This window comes from Vicugna pacos, chromosome 8 (assembly GCF_048564905.1).
Source record: "Vicugna pacos chromosome 8, VicPac4, whole genome shotgun sequence".
Classification (NCBI taxonomy): Eukaryota; Metazoa; Chordata; class Mammalia; order Artiodactyla; family Camelidae; genus Vicugna; species Vicugna pacos.
The window spans coordinates 39,912,602-39,932,474 of record NC_132994.1 but is presented as its reverse complement, the minus strand read 5'-3'; the positions used below and the strand labels follow the sequence as shown (position 1 = coordinate 39,932,474).

The 19,873-nt window shown below is 34.5% G+C and overlaps 1 protein-coding gene across 4 annotated transcripts; it reads left to right on the top strand.

Annotated features, from left to right (window-relative positions):
• The first annotated feature begins 32 nt into the window (after nt 1–32).
• On the top strand, nt 33–19,638 carry ZUP1 (zinc finger containing ubiquitin peptidase 1). Of its 4 annotated transcripts, none has more exons than XM_072965773.1 (10): nt 33–259; nt 2,655–3,248; nt 5,738–5,848; nt 7,543–7,664; nt 9,265–9,433; nt 12,756–12,944; nt 13,237–13,402; nt 16,649–16,800; nt 17,841–18,061; nt 19,519–19,638. In XM_072965773.1, the coding sequence occupies exons 2-10, from the start codon at nt 2,669–2,671 to the stop codon at nt 19,564–19,566; spliced, it is 1,758 nt and encodes a 585-aa protein (XP_072821874.1). In that variant the 5' UTR covers nt 33–259; nt 2,655–2,668; the 3' UTR covers nt 19,567–19,638. The 4 variants fall into 4 exon arrangements, with proteins under 4 accessions (XP_072821874.1, XP_072821875.1, XP_072821873.1 ...); XM_072965772.1 differs by lacking the exon at nt 33–259 and adding an exon at nt 358–1,637; XM_015240464.3 differs by lacking the exon at nt 33–259 and adding an exon at nt 365–1,637 and having other exon boundaries at nt 2,655–3,230.
• Nucleotides 19,639–19,873: the final 235 nt, after the last annotated feature.

The window sequence follows — 19,873 nt, the reverse complement described above, 5'->3', positions numbered from 1 at the left end:
GCGGGGCGGAGAGAAGCGCGCACCCCAGCCCCACCCACCCGAAGAGGAGCCGGCGTCTGCGCGGACTCCGGAATTTTAATCCGGTGCGGTTGATGTGGCAGCAGTGTGTCCTGCTGCCCCAGTCCTCCTTGCCGCCTGTCAATTTTCTCATTTACTCTTCCGTTGTTCATTGATTCGCTGATTCGTTCGTTCGTCCATTTTACAACGCAGTACAGATGGAGGGCCTAATCTGTGCCAGGCATTGTTACAGATGTTGGAGGTAAAACTGTACATAACGGATAAAAATCCTAACCTCATGGAGCTTTACAAAGTCTCTTTCTTTCTTTCTTTCAGCTTCATTCACTTCTTTCTATGTGTTCTGCTCATTTGTTTCAAGCTTTTCAGTCAGCCATTTATTTAAATTTTTGGATTTTATAACGTCTGTGGATTTTTTACCAAAAAGTAGGCACTGGTATCTGAAATGAATAACTCCAGATAAAGTACTCTAAAGCAGTATAACACACATAAAGCCTTGTAATCCTCCCTGGGGTTGAACAGTATTAAAAACAGACTGTTTTCTACATGTAGTGCTAGGCACAGATATACAAGATAAATAACACATGATTCCTTCCATGAAAAAGCTCCCGTTTTCCATCTCTGTTATTTGTTCTCTTTTCTGAAAAATTTCTTGAGTTATCTTCTCCATTGATACATTTTTAAAAATTTTACTGTTGTACTTTTTAAATGCCAAGAGCTGTTTCCTGTTTTTAATTTAGAAAACAAGATACGTTGTAACCTTGAGCAAGAACATGTCTTGGTAATCCTCCATAATTTGGAGTTTGGCACGTAGTAGCATTATAAGCTCCTTGCTGATAACAGAGCGCTACTCAGTCAGGCCCCTGGATAATGGGTATTGTGGGTTCGTGTAATGCCCTAGGACCCTCCCTCGGATTTCATTCATAAAGACCTCTAGCCCAGGGTCTCTCCCTGTAAATTAGGAGTTGGAACCTCAATAGGAAGATGCAAAAAATGACTACGACTCCCAGAATGCACTACAACCCAGATCGGCGTGGAGCGGTGCATGTTGGGAGTCCTTCCCTTCCGGGAGACAGAGGAAGCGCTTTTTTGAATTTGTCAGTGGAGGCTGAAGTTTTTTCGAGTCGCTGGTTCTTTTCTCGGTTAACCGTGAATCTTTGAGAACAAAGAGAGTCTGCCTCAGTCTTTCAGGCCGAAAAAGTTAACCGACGCTGCGCACGCACTCCTCTGCCCGCGAGCCAGACGGCGTCAGCAGTGGGACCCGAAGAGGAAGCCGAGCACAGGGCAGTGTGGCTGTGGCCGGATCTCCGAGCCATTAGAAACTGACCGCCCCAACTCTCGTTCCCTAGGCCCAATGCTTTGATCTAATTGGTGTCTGGGCTGGTTTCTTGTCCTGGATTGGGACTTCGGCGCGGACCTTAGGGCAGGCTTGGCCTTGTGACATTCCGGTTATTGCCTCCTCACCACTTAACCATCCGAGCGCTTGTTGCCGGCTTCCGTACATCTCTCATCCACTTGTTCTGATCAAAGTGTTGAGGAGTTAAAGCGTATCCTGTATCTAATCCAGTCCCAGCCGCGAGAAAGGAAGAAACTCTCTGGGTGCGACGCTCTTCCTACAAGAGGTTTGGGAGAATTTCTATCTAAAATTAGAGACTATTTTCACTTGTCTGAAGGGAAATGAGAAAAATGAGGATAGTGTAGAGTTCTTATACAGTTAAATTAATTAAATGATGGAAATAGTTTCCTTATTTTTCTTTTCCTGTTTGTTTTTAAGTAGTTTTTAGCTGAACAATAGTCTGTAGTAGAAAGGTTGTAGCGGTGATTGTTTTCTTATTTTTTAGCCAAATTAACCTTTTTGTCGGTCGCCAATATTTTGTTAATCTGTGAGACTCAGAAATGATTGCTGCTTTAGTACAACTCACTTTATAGACTGAACCTCAAAGAAATGAGGTGTCTTACCTAAAATTACGAAACCTGAGATTATAATACGGTTCCCTGGCCTCTAGAATCACTGCTTTTTTCTACTTTGCTCTGTCCGCTTTTATTCTTTGGGTTGGCTGTACAGCCTCTGGAGCCTGACTGAGTTAGCATTTTGGCTAACCATTTTTTGGCGGTGGTGAGGTATCTGAGGCAGGGTTTCCTCCATATGGAATGTTAATAATGGTACTTAAATTAGTTTGATATATATCCGGCTTTTTAACTGTTAACACCTATCATTGAAATGTGTTTATTTACCCAATTCATTTAAACATAACTTTAAAGTTTTGTATTTAGCTATATCAGTTGATAAGATATCTTTTTCTCTTACCTGACTTATCTTACCTTGGCAATTTTATAAACATTGTTTTTTTCTCTACTTCAGACCAGACACTTTTTGAAATATTTGAAAAATTATTTATTTGAATTTGCATTATTACTGTTTGTTTTATCAAAACCATAAACTTGAAATAAAGTAGTGAGATTTTGGTTGAGATTTATAAATTTTATATTTGAAAAACAGTAAGTACGTTGAAAATTTCTTCATGTAGATAATCTAGTTTTAAAAAACAAGTAATTGCTTCAAATCATTTGATAAAATACATTTTCTTTTCCTTCAACTCTTACTTTCTAATTTAAGATAATATTGTATTATTTTCTAGTTACCTGCCGTACAATGCTGTCTTGTGATATTTGTGGTGAAACAGTAACCTCAGAACCAGACATGAAGTCTCACCTCTTAATTGTCCACATGGAAAATGAAGTTATATGCCCATTTTGCAAGTTGTCAGGTGTGAATTATGATGAAATGTGTTTTCATATTGAAACTGCACATTTTGAGCAAAATGAACGAGAAAGAAACTTTGAGAGGATTAATACAATCCAGTATGGAACTTCAGATAACAGGAAGGACAGCACCCTACAAAGTAGAATGGAAGTTAATTCAAGTATTCATTCAGCTTGTGCATCTAATCATCCAAAAATTTCAGCTCAAAGCCTGCCTAAGGATGCTACTTTAAAACATAAAGACTTGTATTCGGACAACTTAACTGAATCTAGAAAATTCCTGAAAAGTAAAGGAAAACAGTGTGACCAAACCAAAATAAAAGAATCAATTTATGAAACAATGTATAGTGCTCCTGAATGTCCATTCTGTGGAAAAATAGAGGATTGTAGTCAAGATATGGAAACTCATGTGAAAATAAAGCATGCCAATCTTTTAGACACTCCATTAGAAGGTAAAGTGTTCATTTTATGTAAGTAGTAGTCTCAACTTAATTAAAAAGTTGTTGGTAAATCACATTACTACAAGTGTGATTTTGAAATCAGTTTGTAGCGTTGTTCACTTGTTACTGCAACATGAAAATGCAGTAATAGAAAAGAAATTTGACGCAAATAATGTTTCAGCTACATTGAAAGGTTCCACATTTTAGACCCTTTCTAGGAGAAATACACCCAGAATCCAGTTTCCAGAGAGCAGTCTTTTATTTACCCCCGGCCCAGTGGCATCTGGACTGTTTGGGACTCAGATTTTCTGTTATTGAGTTCTAGTTTTAGTTTGATTCTGTTATGATCAGAGAACACACTCTATGATTTAAGTTCTTTTGTATTTGTTGAATCTTGTTTTATGGCCTAAGATATAGTATATGGCTTATTGTAATACATGTTCCAGAGATACTTGGGGGAAAAAGTGTATTCTACTGTTGGGTCAAGTGTTCTGTATTTTTTCAGTTAGAGCATGTTGTTTGGTTGTGTTCAGATCTTCTGTGTCTTTGTTGATTTCCTCTGTAGCAGTTCTACCAGTTTTTGAAAAGTATTTGAAGTCCCTAATTATAATTGTATGTTTGTCTGTTTTTCCTTTCAGCTCTATCAGGATTTGTTTCATGTGTTTTGAGGCTCTTTTGTTGGTGCATGCACATTTAGAATCATGTATTTCTTTCTTCCTGTTGAGTTTTAAGAGTAATTTCATACATTTTGGGTGCAAGTCCTTTTTCAGATATGTGCTTTTCAAATATTTTCTCCCAGTCTGGGACTTGTCTTTTCATTCTCTTAACAGTGTCTTTCACAGAGCAGAAGGTTTTACTTTTAATGAAATGCAGACTTACTTGGTTTCTTCTGTCATGGATTATGCTTTTGATGTTATGTCAAAATTCTTTGCCCAAAAAAAAGAGGGGAAAAAAAAAACTGTCAAATCCAAGGTCATCTTTCCCATGTTATCTTCTAGAAGTTTTATAGTTTTGAATTTTACATTTAAATCTGATTCATTTGAGTTAATTTTTATAAAAGGTTAAGAAGAGTGCATAGATTCACTTTTTGAAATTCAGTAATCATTATTTCTAGAAAGTTTCAGTTTCACAGCAAAATTGAGTAGGAAGTACAGAGAGTACCATTGTACTCCCTGTCCCCATATACTCACAACTTCCTCCACTATCCACAACCCATACTAAATGATACATTTGTTAATAAATGAACCTACATTGACACATCTGTATCACTCAAGGTCCATAGTTTACATTGGGGTTCACTCTTGGTGTTGTATATTCTACAGGTTTTGACAAATGTATGAACCCACCATTTAGAGTCATACAGAATAGTTTCACTAAAAATCCTGTGTGCTTCACCCATTCATCCTGCCCTTATCATGACCACTGACAACCACTGATCTCTTTTTCCTGTCTCCATATTTTTGCCTTTTCCAGAATGTCATATAATTGGAATAATACAATATATAGCTTTTTCAGATTGGTTTCTTTCACTTAGCAATATACATTTAAGTTTCCTCCATGTCTTTTTATGCCTTGATAGCTCTTTTTTTTTTTTTAAGCATTGAATGATATTCCATTGTCTGGGTGCACCACAGTTTATTTATTCACCTACTGAAGGACATCTTGGTTGCTTTCAGGTTTTGGCAATCATGATCAAAGCTGCTGTAAACATCCATGTACTGGTTTTTTGTGGACAGAAGTTTTCAGTTCATTTGGGTAAATACTACAAGTAATATAATTCTGGATCATAGGGTAACAATGTGTTTAGTTTCATAAGAAACTACGAAACTCTTCCATAGTGAATGTACCATTTTGCACTGCCAGCAGCAATGAATGAAAGTTCCTGTTGCTCACACCCTTGCCAGCATTTGGTGTTGTCAGTGTTTCAAGTTTTGGCCATTCTAATATGTGTGTAGTGCTATCTTGTTTTAGTTTGCAGTCCCTGATACCATAATAATATCTTCTTTACCCAGTATCAGCCAGATCTTGGTCTCACGGAGGTACCACTTCTTTCGTCCTGGGCAAGCTACACCTGTCTGTCTGCAGTGCTGGTTGATGGATGCAGCTCTTTGATCTTACGCTCCCAACTAAACAGTTTGATCCCAATGCCCAACTTTTTGCTGAATATCTGAATTCTGCGCTTAACCACTTAGTTTGGAGGTTGCTGAGAATTTGGCCCATAAAGTCCATATCTAGCCTGGCCTCTACTTACCATTTGACTTTCCTTTCTACTTTTCTTGTTTTTACTATAGATATGAATGTTTATTATTAATATTTTCTTGTATTGTAGGATAAGAGAGGTTTGTGCTTATGCTCAGTCTTCCATCTTGACTCTAGAAGTAGAAAAATTGCTTTAAACCCAACTACAAAGAGCTTTTTTTTATTTAATGAAGTTAGTGGATAGTAGACAGTCTTTGACTTGGGGTGAAAAATCTAGAAGTTTTAAAAATAAAACCAACTGAATTATATCTCTAATACAGGCTGTGATCAACCACTCTATGACTGCCCTATGTGTGGGCTCATCTGTACAAATTACCATATTCTCCAGGAACATGTTGACTTGCATTTGGAAGAAAGCAGCTTTGCACAAGGTATGCCTATATGTTTAAAAATAAGCATGTTATGATTTAATTTCTAATTTTAGGGCACTATCTTCTTTTTAAATTAGTGATATGGGGGGAGAGCACAATGGTTAAAAATAAGCCTTCCCATAAAAAATTCAATATGGCTTCCAACTTTTTTTTAGAAGTTTTTTTCACAGAAAAGTTACAAAGGATGAACTGTTGTGAACAGCAACTGAACTACGGGTATTCATCCCGGCTTTTCCCCAACAGTATCAGTATTTAGAAGATAGTGAAATATTGTACAATTTTTAAAATCTGTTCGATTTATAAGTTGAGGCCATTCTTCCAGCAGCTTGAAGTAATTGAACTTAGCCTCTTGTCAGTAAAAATTGTTTATGAACTAGGAAGCTGCCATATGGCACATATGAAAAAGAATGTAAACTATGTGGCTTAAAAGTTTTTCAAGTGCATTTCCAGCTGCTTGCCTAGCTTATTTACTACCACTTACTAGTTTTATAAGAGATTCTGAAGTTTTCTTCTGTCCCCTGTCTTTTTTAAAAGTGGAAAGATCCTATATGAGTTTCACAGTTCCATTGAAACAAAATACAAAGTAGACCCTAGGAGAAACCAGTTGTGTTTTACTAGATTTTGGTTTCTTAAGGTACACAGATATCTCCTTTTACTGCAGGAGTCTTCAGTGGTCATTATCAGTGATCCTAGTATCAGTTAGTGATGTCCATGGACAGCATTACCTGCTTTCTCAGCCTAATACCAAGATGAGAATTGCTGGAGCAAAGATGGAACAGTCCTCTACTGTGGGTGGTTCTCTATTAATTACTGTGGAAGAATAACCCTCTGAAGTTGAAATGTCTGATAATTTTTACTTTGTTTGTGATAAGCTTTGTATGGGTACATGAAGTTTTCTGTAAGCCTCTAGTGGGTAATGAGAGAAAGATATGGTCTGAGTAAATCACTGTAGATAGCCTCAGAAGTATGCTAAAAATCAGTTTTGAATTGTGTATCTGCAGCAATGGATGTGGAGACCAAATAGAAAGATATAGCAGAGGCTGAAAGATTTGAAAGGAAAGAAAGAATATTTAACACATAAGTAAACCATCAAATTGGGAGGTCAAGAAGATGCTGGCCAGAAGCCACTGACTAATGTATCTGTGGGACACTGGGTAGAGAGGGAAAAGGGCAAGGTGTTGCATAGTTGTACTGTTTGTTTGGGGCTACATTGTAATTAAGTTATGGTCTAATATCTGTAACATAGTTTTGCATTTGCAAAAAATTTGCAAACATATTTTTATGTTCTTTTTTTATTTCCTTTATCCCTCCCAGTGTTTCTTTTAAAAACCAATCTGCCTTATTTGGGTTAATAAGAAGCACTACTCAAGGATGTTACTTAATTTCTCTAAGTTCTGGTTTCCTCAGTAGATAATAATATCTAACTTTCTAACATTGTTAAGAGGATCCAAATGAGATACTTAATAAGTCCTTGTCATAGCCTAAACACTCAGTGAATATTAGTGATTTAAGAGGAGTGTTATACCCTTACAGAAGCAGTTCAAGTTCTGCTAGATTTGTACTGTTTCTGTGACATCATAGTCAGGAGTAAATGGCAAAATAATAGCGTTTCCTCCATTTAAAAATATGTTTAACATTTAAGTGAGGTTTGATATCAGTTAACCTTATTCTATAACATTAAAAATATGTAATAGGCATGGATAGAGTCCAGTGTTCTGGAGATCTAGAATTGGCTCACCAGCTTCAACAAGAAGAAGACAGAAAGAGGAGATCTGAAGAATCAAGACAAGAAATGGAAGAATTTCAGAAGCTGCAGGTACAGAGGTTAATAAGAATTTTTTGGTTTGGTAGAGTTCGTATTTTTCAAACATGCTGTCAAGATTTCAGAATATTATCTTTGTCTTTATTATATAAAGTATTTTTTTACTTTTTTTTTTTTTAGGGTTCATAACAACCACCATTTGTAAGTACTCATTGTGGTCATGTGCTGGGGTAAACATTTCATATAAAGTATCTCAAAATCTTCACAACTCCATAAAGAAGTTATTTTAGATTTTTTTTTTTTTTTTTACAGCAGATGAAGAAATGGAGACAAAGAATGCTTAACTTGCTCAGGTTGGGCAGTGTTAAATGGTGAAGCCTGGATTCAAACCTATGTTGTTGGGACAAATTAGGAAACTAATTTGAATTTTAGCAGTTTGTATAGATACTTAACATAGAAACTCAGAATGAATGTCTCCTGTCTGAGTCTTAAATTCTTTTAGTGACTGCAATTCAGGCATTTAGAAAGAGCCATTTTTAATGGAAAATGCTTTTTAATGATATTTGAGACTACGTTTTTCTCATATGAGTGGTGGTATATCTGTTGAGCTAAACTGGTAGTGTCTATTATATTTTTAATGTTTTTAAAATTTCAACAGCTTTTCCTATTTTTTTTTAGTAGAAAATTTGCTGTGGACTATGATGTCGTTTGTGTTAATAATGCTCACAGGGTTTTTAAATGTTCCTTTACTGTGTGCTAATAGGATAATGTGTGAATAAAAAGGGTTTATCATTGAATAGATGTGAAAGTGTTCAGTTAAACAGGTTTGTAAACTTGAGGTCTTCTCAGAGCCTTTAATATACAAATATGCAGTGTACATCTCATAATCTTCCTGTGCTTATTTGACCTCTGACTTTTTTTCTCCAATATCTTGCACATAGTTATGTGTGAGAACGTCTCATTCTTTCTTTAAGGCTGTTTTTCTCGTTCAGATTCATTTATTTGCAAAATTATTTTCCCAACAGTTCAAAGGAGAAAAGAAAGTTGGCTCTTCCTAAATCTTCTTTGCTCTATATAATTTTGAAAATTATCAATACAAAAGTTTTCAATATTTAAGAGAATTTATTATGTAATTTTGCAGCTTAGTTGTTTAGATCTTAGAAACATTTTCCATAGGGGCTGTTTTAACATATTATTTAAGATTCTCTGCCAGTGTGCAAAAATGTAGTTCATTTACTATACAGAATGAATACCTAAGTGAATTATGAATTAATTAGGCCTTTGTAGGCTAGTCTGGGAACCAAAAAACAAATATTGACAGTTTTTCTTGAAAAAATCAGCAAATGGTCAGAACTCGTCTGCCTTTCACAGTACCTTTAGTAGGAAGACAGGATTCTCTACTTTCCCCACTACAAGGAGAGTAAGTCTCTTTCAGTGATGATTGTTTGTAGAGAAAGGCTGTTATTAACTCAGGGATTTTTGTGTGTATGTGTGATTTATTTTCCCTAACAATCTTTAAGTTGACTTGTATGAAAATCTATAAATGAAGATGTTTCAGATGTTTATTTCCAGATAAATAAAATAGTGGTAAGTTTCCATCCTCATTGACATAAAGGGACATAAAAATTAAGCCATTTGCTTTTGTGTTCTACAGAGACAATATGGTTTAGATAATTCTGGAGGGTACAAACAACAGCAGCTACGAAATATGGAGACAGAAGTAAATAGGGGAAGAATGCATCCATCTGAATTTCATAGAAGAAAAGCTGATATGATGGAATCACTAGCTATGGGTATTGATGATGGAAAAACAAAAACTTCTGGTGAGTATTTAAATATCCAAATCATGGTTCTTATATTCCATACATCACTGAAGTAGTAATCAGAATTATTTGAATTTTGTTTAATTTTCTAACCCACAGTTTATATAATTGTTTAAAATATGTTGTTTTAAAACTTCTGAGCTTCTATTTTTACAGTAATTCACTTAAAAGTAACTCACTTTTATATTGTGTTAATTTATTTGACATTTGAAAACAAACATTTTATAAAAGTTTTTCTTGAGTGCTTCCTGTGTTCTAGATAAATGCTGTCTAATAGAATATAAGTGAGCCACATAAATAATTTTAAATTTCCAGTAATTACATTAGAAAAAATAAAAAGGACTAGTTGAAATTAATTTTGATATTTTAAACCCAGTGTGTTCATAATATTATTTCAACATGTAATCAGTATTAAAAACTACTCATGAGATATTTTGCAATCTTTGTACATTCTTTAAAATCCAATGTGTATTTTACACTTTACAGAACATCTCAATTTGGACAAGCCACATTTCAAGTGTTTAAATAGCCACGTGTCAATAGTGGTACCATATTGTTCAGTACAGTTTTAGTCATTAAACCTTTATATGTATTATATCATGTAACTCTCAAAACAAAAATCTTGCATGAGGTAATTGTGACTTAGAGACGTCAGATTACCTTCCCAAGGTAAGGTTACATAGCTAGTCATTGGCCCAGCTGGTATTCACAATCAGATCTGCCTTGTTCCAAAGAATGCCTTTTTACCTGATGTTTTTAGCATTTGAAAAAACACATCTGTTAATATAGTTTAAAAAGGGAAAGAAAAATTATATGGAAACAGCTTTGTTCCCACCACCCAACTTTTATGAAATTTAATAAAGTTGTGAAACCTTTCATGTGTATTTTAAACCCTTTGTGTGCCCCTCTTTGATTCTAATCCCTCCTCCTCCACAAAGGGAATCATTATCCTGAATTTGGTGTTTTTCAGTCTCATGTATGTTTTAATAATTTTATCTTATGTGTGGGTTTCCATAACAATATATAGTATTTTGAATTTTAAACCACATATAAATTGGTATACAATATATATGCTCTAATTGGATTTGTTCAGATATGTTGATTCTTTAACTGTACTTCATTCATTTTGATTGCTACATAGTATTTTCTTATATGACTTAGGTTGTTTCCAGTGTTTTATTCTTACAGATTATAAACAGGCTTCCTCCTCAGGAGTTTCTCAAACATCCAGACTGAAAATACTAGATTAAAGAGCATGTGCATAATTAACTTTATTATGGAGCTGTTTTCTAAAATGGTTGTAATGTACATTTGTATCAGTGTATCCTGACTCACACTTTGTATGGTGACACTTTTTAAATGTTTGCCTTTTAATACGGCATGAGAGGATACACCTGTGTGCTGCCCTGGGGGTGGCAGCCTTCCAAGAATCATCTTTTAGATGGCTGTAGTCCCGTGGGAACCAGGAATGCAAGCCGTCCTAGCCACCAGAGCCAGACTGTCAAGGGGCATCCTCTGGGTGGCATTTGTGAAAGCTAGGGAACCAAGCATAAAAAACCAGGGCACCAGCCAAGTCTAAGTCTCCCCACCAGCAGACACTGGCTCTCTGAAAACTTCTCTGACCTTGGGAAGGAAACAGACATCCAGATCCAGGAAATCCAGAGTTCCAAATAAGATTTTTATTTTTTGTTAGTTATGCAAATGTTAATTGGAGCAGCTATCATTTGAAGAGTCTCTTGTTATTATTTTAACAATAGAATATAATTTAACAAAAAATTGTTTTATCTTGGAAAATATGTAGAGATTTAGGTGCTAAGAAATGAAAAGCTTTATTGTGTGGAAATTTTCCCTTAAAAGCAAGTTATATGATGTGGTTGCTAGAACAGTATTACCTAGACAGTGGGGCACCATTGAGTTAGTAATAACTATGCCAAAGTACATTAGAATGCATATTACTTTTTTTTTCTGTTACTCCCCCTAATTCTTAAAGATCTCTTTCAAATCTTGATTTCTTCATCAAAGTCTATGATAATGAATCTCATATTAATTTCTCTGAATTCCTAGAGTACCCATTCCATGCTTAACATTTAGTACTCAGTTATATAGCATTTTAATTGTTCTTTTTCTTGACTGTAAGTCTAATCTTTTTAAGTTCCTTGGAAATGGTTATAATGAGCTATATGTCTGTCCTTCATGGTGTAGGCCCAGCTACAACTCTTGGTTAATTTGTTTTGATTTATTGACTCTACCTTTTTTAAAGACAAAACCCCATTTTCCTATAGGATACTCTTCATCCAGCTAAAGCATGTAGTGATTGTCTTTTTGGTGCCACATTCTATATGAGAAGGTATGGGCTATCCAATAAGACTTTTCTGCCCATAAGCTTCCCAGAGTCTGTTAAGTACACACAAAAAGCTGTAGTATTCTGCCCTGACAGAATATGGTCAGTACCTGGGGGGCACAACAAATAAATCATTTAGCGATTGTTCAAAGAGGACCTTTTTTGTGAGGGGAGATGGTTGGAATCAGGAAAAGGGTCTATGAAGACCATAGCATTTGCTCCTGAAAGTGTCTGTAGGATTTTGAAATATAGGGAAAGTATACTGGAAGGAGGAGAGGGAGAGAGTCAGGTGTACCCTCTCCTAACACCTTGTTTATCAATACTGTTGCATTTATATAATCTGGGTCCAGAAGACTTCAAGGAATATCATCATACACGTTTTTTGTATTCTCAATGCTTAGCATAGTGCTAGGTATATAAAAAGTGCTTAGCAAATACTGTAGTTGAATGAAAACTCCATGGTCAAATCATGTTTAATGTGTTCGGTTAGGCCACAGCCAAAATTACAGCAAGAAGAGTGATTTGAAATAAAGGGAACTTTGAAGATAGCTTGTGTAGGCTTCATATACTCTAGACTAAAACTATTCCATAGCTAATAGGAAGCTATCGAAGTTTTTAAATTGGGAGCAAATTGACTAGGACTGAGCTTCAGAGAGAGTGATGTCCAGTAGAATGTATAATAAAATGGAGAAACAACATTCAACAGTGTCCTTTTATGTGCTGGGCCCTGCAGATGCAGAAATGAAAGAAGCAAACAATTTCAGTTCCATGTAATAAGTAATATGATAGTATTAGGAAACTTGTGTAGTAGTAAAAAGCAGGACACAGACTAAGATTACATCAGTAAAAAGATAAAGAAGATGGAATTTACAGGATTTAGGTGTGGCACTTGAGAAAGAGATTGGTACTGGAAATACATGAGGCAGTCATAGAAAGATGGTAATATTCTTCTAAATCTTCTAAATCTCTTTTCTGCTTTAGGAATTATGGAAGCACTTTATAGGTATTATCAGAATGCTGCCACAGATGTGAGGCGTGTGTGGCTTTCTGCAGTAGTGGATCACTTTCATTCGTCTTTTGGTGACAAAGGTTGGGGTTGTGGTTACAGAAATTTCCAAATGCTGCTTTCGTCGTTATTACAAAATGATGCTTACGATGATTGCTTAAAAGGTATGTAAAATAGAATACTCTGAACTTACCATCTGTAAAGTATATATGATACAGAATGAATTAATATATAGTAGGAACAATTAACAGCTTTAATGAAGAAATATTTTAGTAGGTATTTATATTAAAAACCTAAATTCTGGTTGGAGGAAGAGAAAATGATAGAAGATGTCAGAAATAAACTGTCTTAAAATCTGTATTGTAGGTTCCTCTCCAGTATATGGTGTACTGCTAAATGATATTATTCAGTACTTTAGTAACTGTCATATTACATGTTTGCTTTGTATAATTTTAGGTATGTCAGTTCCTTGCATTCCAAAAATTCAGTCTATGATTGAAGATGCATGGAAGGAAGGTTTTGATCCTCAGGGTGCCTCTCAACTTAATAACAGGTTACAGGGAACAAAGGCGTGGATAGGAGCCTGTGAAGTGTATACACTTCTGACCTCCCTAAGGATAAAGTATGTACCTAAAAAGCCAAGTTAATGTAATTGTCGTATCTGGGAAGTTTTTATTGTTGTGTTTTTTTTAATCAAAGGGATAAAACAGAATTTAAGTAACATTAATAAAATAAAATGAAAACTTATAATGCAAAGCAGGAACTCATTCCCTGTTTCATGCTCTTCTCTGTTCTCAAGTCCTGTTTCTCGGAGGCAGCTATCACTTCCGTTGTTTTAAAATAATTATGTTTTCATGGCTTTTTCTTGGTTTATCAGTGTTAGACATTGTCTGTTTCTGCTTATATCTCCCATCTGTTTACCCTCAATTCTTATGGTTAAATCTCAGTTTTTATTAAGTTAAAGTCAGAGTTTACATCATGACTGTGTAAATATTATTCTGCTGGTTTTATATCTTTCCTGAAAAGATTTTAAAAATTTCCTTAAGAATTGCCTTTCCTTTTTCCTTTCACTGTTTGACTGCATCATAGTCAAATTTTTCCAGAAACTTCACTTACCATGTAATCTGAGGCACTCCTTGTTCCTGGACACCTTTTTCTTGAAGCTGTCATCCTGTTTGCTCTAGTTGGGATTATTTGCCTTCTAGATCCTTTCCACAGCTCCAATCATGTAACATTTCTTCACTGTTTTCTTGAATTGGATCCTAGATTTTTCCTGGATTTCACCTTTCTCTCTTTTGCTTGAACGTTTCCTTTGTTAGCTTCTTAAGAAAGGGTACCTAGTCTTGTTACCTTAGTGATAGTTTGGGTAGCTATATTATTCTAAACTCAAAAAGTTGTTTTCAGATCAGATTAGTTGTTGATCTGTTGATGTCTAGCCATCAGTATTACTAATGAGAAGGTAAGATACCATCTGATTTTCATTCCTTTATGTATAACCTATTTATTTTCCCTAGAAGTTTTTTTGCATCTTTTTATTAGCTCTGATACTACGAAAGTTCACCATTAGATGTGGGGCTTTGATTCATTGTGTTGGACATTTGTTTTTCTTTTTGAATCTGGAATTGTAGGCTGTAAGATCTCAGTGTAGTGGTTAAAAACTTAGACTTTGAAGTCAGATTGCCTACAATTGATCCTAGCTTTCTACTTGCTAGCTCTGTGACTTAACTTGTCTGTGCCCTAGTTCCGCCAGTGATAAAAGAACATGTAAATTGTAACTGCTTCAAAGAGTTTCAGTAATATTTAAATGAGATAATAAAGTTCTTAGGACTGTGACTGGCATGAAGTTTAGAGCTTAGAGGTTAACTGTGGTTTGATAATTATCATCCCTCTATTTTCTTTAATCTTCTTTCTGGAACTCCACTGTGTTAGTTGCCCACTGAACTTCTTTGACTTTGTAAGTTTGCTGGTCATGTCTCACTTTTTTTAATCTTTGCTTTTTGTTTTACTGTCTAGATTTACTCAACTTTATCTCCCAACTACTCTATTGAAATTTTTATTTTAACAGTCATATTTTTTAATTTAAGGGATAACTTCATAGCATCATGGCCTTTTATGGATGTAGAATCTTTTTCCAACGTTTTATTTTTTCCTATTCCTTGTATTTTTCTGCCTCCATGTTAAATTGTTTTCATGTTTATTTAGTCTTTCACATTTTGAAGGCTTTCTTCTAACTTTTAAAAATCCTTAGTTGTCTATTCCTAAAGTGAGAAACGAAACACTAAAATGCTGATTGGCGGTCCTGTAGGATTGCATGAAGTTTGCAGATGAGCAGACTTCATTTCTTAGTGGAAGTTTGCTGTGTGGTTGGGGAACTCGCAAATACCAGTATAGAGAGAGATCTTTTCTCAGAGGACATTCAGAGAAAAATTCTCCACTCTCTTGTCTACACCTCCTACGTTGGTGGAAAGGGGGAGTTGAGTAGTGATTTGCTCCCTTTATTCAGTTAATCTCGTATTTTTAGCTCCACTACTACTCTACCCAATACCTGATGTCATTAGGCTTCTATCCTCTCTCCGGTTTTAAGACAGTTGTTTGTGTTTCTTTGCAGTCACTTTTACGTTTCCTCTCTCCCGCTTTCCATTTTTCCAAAAATGTGTGCCATTTTCTTGTCTGTCCTCATTCTCTTTAATGTCCTCTAAATTTCTTTTCTCTTTCTTTTCCTTTTCACCAATCTGTTCATACCTTCACTTTATATATACTGTATCATGTTCTGAGTTTTTAAGTAATTTTTAGGGAAAGGAAAATTTTTGTCTAAAAATAGCTGATATATCCAGCTGTTTTCTTGGTACCTGAAATAGTTTAGTTTTTTAGTAATGCCTTTTTATTACTATACCCTGAATTTGTTTGCTAGTTATTTAAATGTCTTCCTTTTGCTCTCTATGAATTATAGTCTGTAGAATACTATTCAGATTCAACATCTAAGACTGCAGTCAACTGCTAATTCAAAAGCACTGTTCTTACTTCTTGGCAGTTTTTCCAGAAGTTCATTTTAGCATTTAAAACTCAGTAGTAATCAGTTGAAAGTCATCAATATTAAACTTGATAAGGCTACAGATAGCAACTGTTGTAATTTGGGTGAATTTAGAGACTTTATGGTGAAGAGAGACAGGGATAGGATATCTGTGCTATACTTTAAAGTGAGAATAAAGCTTTTAATTGATTTTGCTTATACTCTGCCATTTTAAAATAGCTATTGAGAAGTGTGACTAGTGCTTCTGGTTAAAATAATACGAATATTCAAGATTGACTTCCTCTTGAGGAAATAATACCACCATGGTCTGGTGCCAAGTGGAAGGCAGATAGGTGTATATGGGGGGTACATACAGGTTTTTCTCTGATCTTTACGGGTATTCTTTTCTTGCCTGTTGTTGAAATTTGAGAGAGCTGACAAAATATATTCAGGATATTTTGACAGCTTCAAATGACTGTTGAGGAATTATAATTAGAAGTCAGCTTCTAATTGATCATCAGATTTAGAGACTTCAGAGTAAAATTCTCTTATGTTTCATGTTACATGTAGACTTTTAAAAATCAAATATGATCCTCATTTACCACTAATGGAGATTTTATGTCAGAAAATTTTTGTAACTTTTATACCAGTCATCAACCTTATTCAGTTATTTAAATCATCTCCTCATAAAATGACAGGTTTTCAGATAAATAAAATTTTTATTTTCCTTCTTCTTAGGAAAATAATGAGATAAAATTAATTCTAAATTTAAAATGTTTTGTATTTCATAGTTCCATTAATGAAAATATTTTTTTAAATACTATTTACTGAATAATCTATTTTATCAATTTTTCATAGGTGCCGTATTGTTGACTTTCACAAGTCAACTGGTCCTTTGGGTACACACCCCCGCTTATTTGAATGGATATTGAGCTATTATTCTTCAGAGAGAGAAGGGAGTCCAAAAGTAATGTGTACATCTAAACCTCCTATCTATCTTCAGCATCAAGGTTAGTATACCTTACAGATAGTAAGTGTAATTTGAAAGACAACACCTTAATAAGGCACTTGATTGGCTTTTGCCTTAGGATAGGTTAAGGTTCTGATAATAGGAGGAGAGGATTGTGATAGTCCTTTGATTTTTAGAACTATAACGTCATTACAGTATATTCCGATCTTGGGTGCTATCCTTGATATCTTCGAGACCATCTGGTTCAGTCTTCCTTTATTGTTCATCCTTTGCTTTTCAGGCCTTCCCTGACCACCTTTTAAAAAATGTCATCTCATTATCTAACCCCACCCCCAGCACTGGCATTTCCTACCCCTCCTCCCTGCTTTATTTTTCTTTATCTAACATGTATAAACTTCACTTACTTGCCTTGTTTATAGTGTTTCTTCCTATTAGAATATAAGCTCTGTGAAGGCAGGAGAGTTTGTTTTGTTTGCTTCTGTATTGCTGACTGCCTGGAATAGTGCCTGGCGTATGGGTATTTGATAAATTTTGTTGAATGGATGATTTGAGTTGACAGGAATAAGGAGAAGTAAGCGTTAGGAATTTCATTGTTTAGGAATATACGCTATAAAGATTAAGCCCTTCCCACTGAAATTCTAGTATATATAAATTTACTTTTGTTTACCTTTTGAGAGTTTTTGTTCTCCAGTAGGTAAATTTCAAATCCTTTCATTTGAGATAATTTGAATGAGAAGGATTACGGAATTACAAAAGAAACACTAAAATATATGGCATAGTAGAAGTAGAATTTTTGCCATGAAGCCTTTAGAAAACTAAAATTGAACAAAAGAAAACTGAAGGTTAGGAAGTAGAACTACATTCTTGTCTTAGAACTGAAAGAGCTCAGATAACCTGTATGTCAGAGGGACTGACTATATTTATATTCTAAGCACACGTGTGCCCACACACTATATACAGAAAGTATGTATAGTTTGTCTGTATATATGTGGGTACATTTTATAGTAACATATCTGTATATAGATGTAGATTGGTAGATAACACACACACACACAATGTTCTTTGATTTTTTTTTGGTAGGTCATAGTCGAACAGTTGTTGGAATTGAAGAAAGAAAAAACCGAACCTTATGTTTACTAATATTTGATCCTGGATGCCCTTCTCGAGACATGCAGAAACTCTTAAAACAAGACCTGGAAGCTAGCAGTCTCAAGCAGCTTCGGAAATTTGTGGGAAATCTGAAACATAAGCAATACCAGATAGTGGCAGTAGAGGGTGTTCTTTCTTCAGAGGAGACAGCTGTAAGTATCTAAATATTTGTTATGTGAAGCTTGGACAAGTTGAACTTCAAAGTATAAAGTTTTTAGTTAAGATCAATGTTATTCTTTTGTAACTCCTAGCACCTTATTCTCTGACATTAGGTTGACAAAGATACTTTGGTTTTATGTCATTTAATTTCTGGAAAGGACACTTTGAATTTCAAATGGTCCCTAATGTTTTCAAGTATTTTACTCAGAGCTCCATAAAGATATTTAATTTTATAATATATAATTTAATTTTTAATATTAGAGGAGTAATGAAAATGACAACATATGATAAGAAAATCTGACTTAATCCAAGGAGTTCTAACTCATATTGGCATTCAAATTATTGTTTATTAACAGTGATTCTAGTGATTCCCGAGGTTCTATGTTAGGCACCTAGATATATTAGATATATTATTGTACATATATATGTATATATATATGTACATATATGTGTATGTATTTATACACACTTATTGGATATATACCATTTTAGAAATTAACTTCAGTATAGTAGCTTCTTTATCCTTTGCATTTGAGTGATGAGTGGTACATTATAGAAGAATTCCTAGGAATTGGAAACCCTCCACTTGTATAAACTGAAGCTATGTGGTAGCATATCAAGTCTAGAAAATGCACAGTTCTCAAATCCTGAAGAAAAAAAGTCCCTATTAGAGTATTTCACGTTTGTTTCCCTCTGAAGAGAGAAGAGATAGAGGACTAGAGAAGAGCATTTATGGCAAATAACAGGATCATGAAGGAAAGGACTAAAACTGTTTAAAATGAGAGAACTAGAGGAATCTTTTCAGCCTCACAACTTGGGATATAAAGCCATTGTTTAAGAGGTTCTTCAGTTTAATTATGATCCATTAGGAGTTCCTTTGCAAAGACTTAAGTACCAAAATTGCATTTATTTTTTCACCGTATCATTAATTTGGCTGAATAAAGTTAGAGATTAATTTTAATTTTTATAAAATACCAAATGCTTGTTTACCAACATACAGATAACTTTTGAGATCATAAGTGGGGTTATATTATCATGGAGTCTAGCTGAACATTTTAGTTCGCTATTACCTTTCTGGTTTTGGAAAGTGAGACCTTGCTGGTGTTTCTCTGCTCGTAGCCCCATCTCTGTCTCTCCTTCTCTGTTTTTACCTCTCTCTCTCTGACTTTGAGCCAGCATTTTTACCTTTGACTCATTACTCCATAAAAAGATGGGGTTTTTTAAATTCTGTATGTTTTGTTTCTATCTGGAATTTTCTTTAATTTTTTTATGGCTTTGCTTTAAAAATGTTAATTACTAATTTCCTAAGTTTAAAGTTGTACTATTCCTTAAGAAATTTTCATTATCTTGAAAAAATTTTCAGATTTTTTTTGTATGTTAGATGATAATTAATACATAATTAATTGACTCCTTGCTTACAGTTAACATTTTTTTTAAATTACTTTTCAAGGCCAGGAGACAAGATTCTCAAATCTTTACAGCCGAGAAGATTCCTTGAAGAAGTAAGCATTTCAGTGATTGTGAAATTTTATTTCCCAAATTCAGATATTAAATTTCTTAATACAACTTATGAATCTGTGAATCCTTTAAATACTCCACTTATAATTCTAATATCTAAAATGTCTTAATTATACCTTTAGTGCTTCATTGTTTAGTAATTATTCCAATAAAGTGTCTTGTTTGCATTGTGGGTTTTGTATTATCCATGTTTCAGAAACTGGTTTTGTATTATAATCATATGACTGTTTCTTGAGTTCTCACTTGTGTTAGGTATTCTTATTGTTTTGTGTTATTAATTAGTTTAA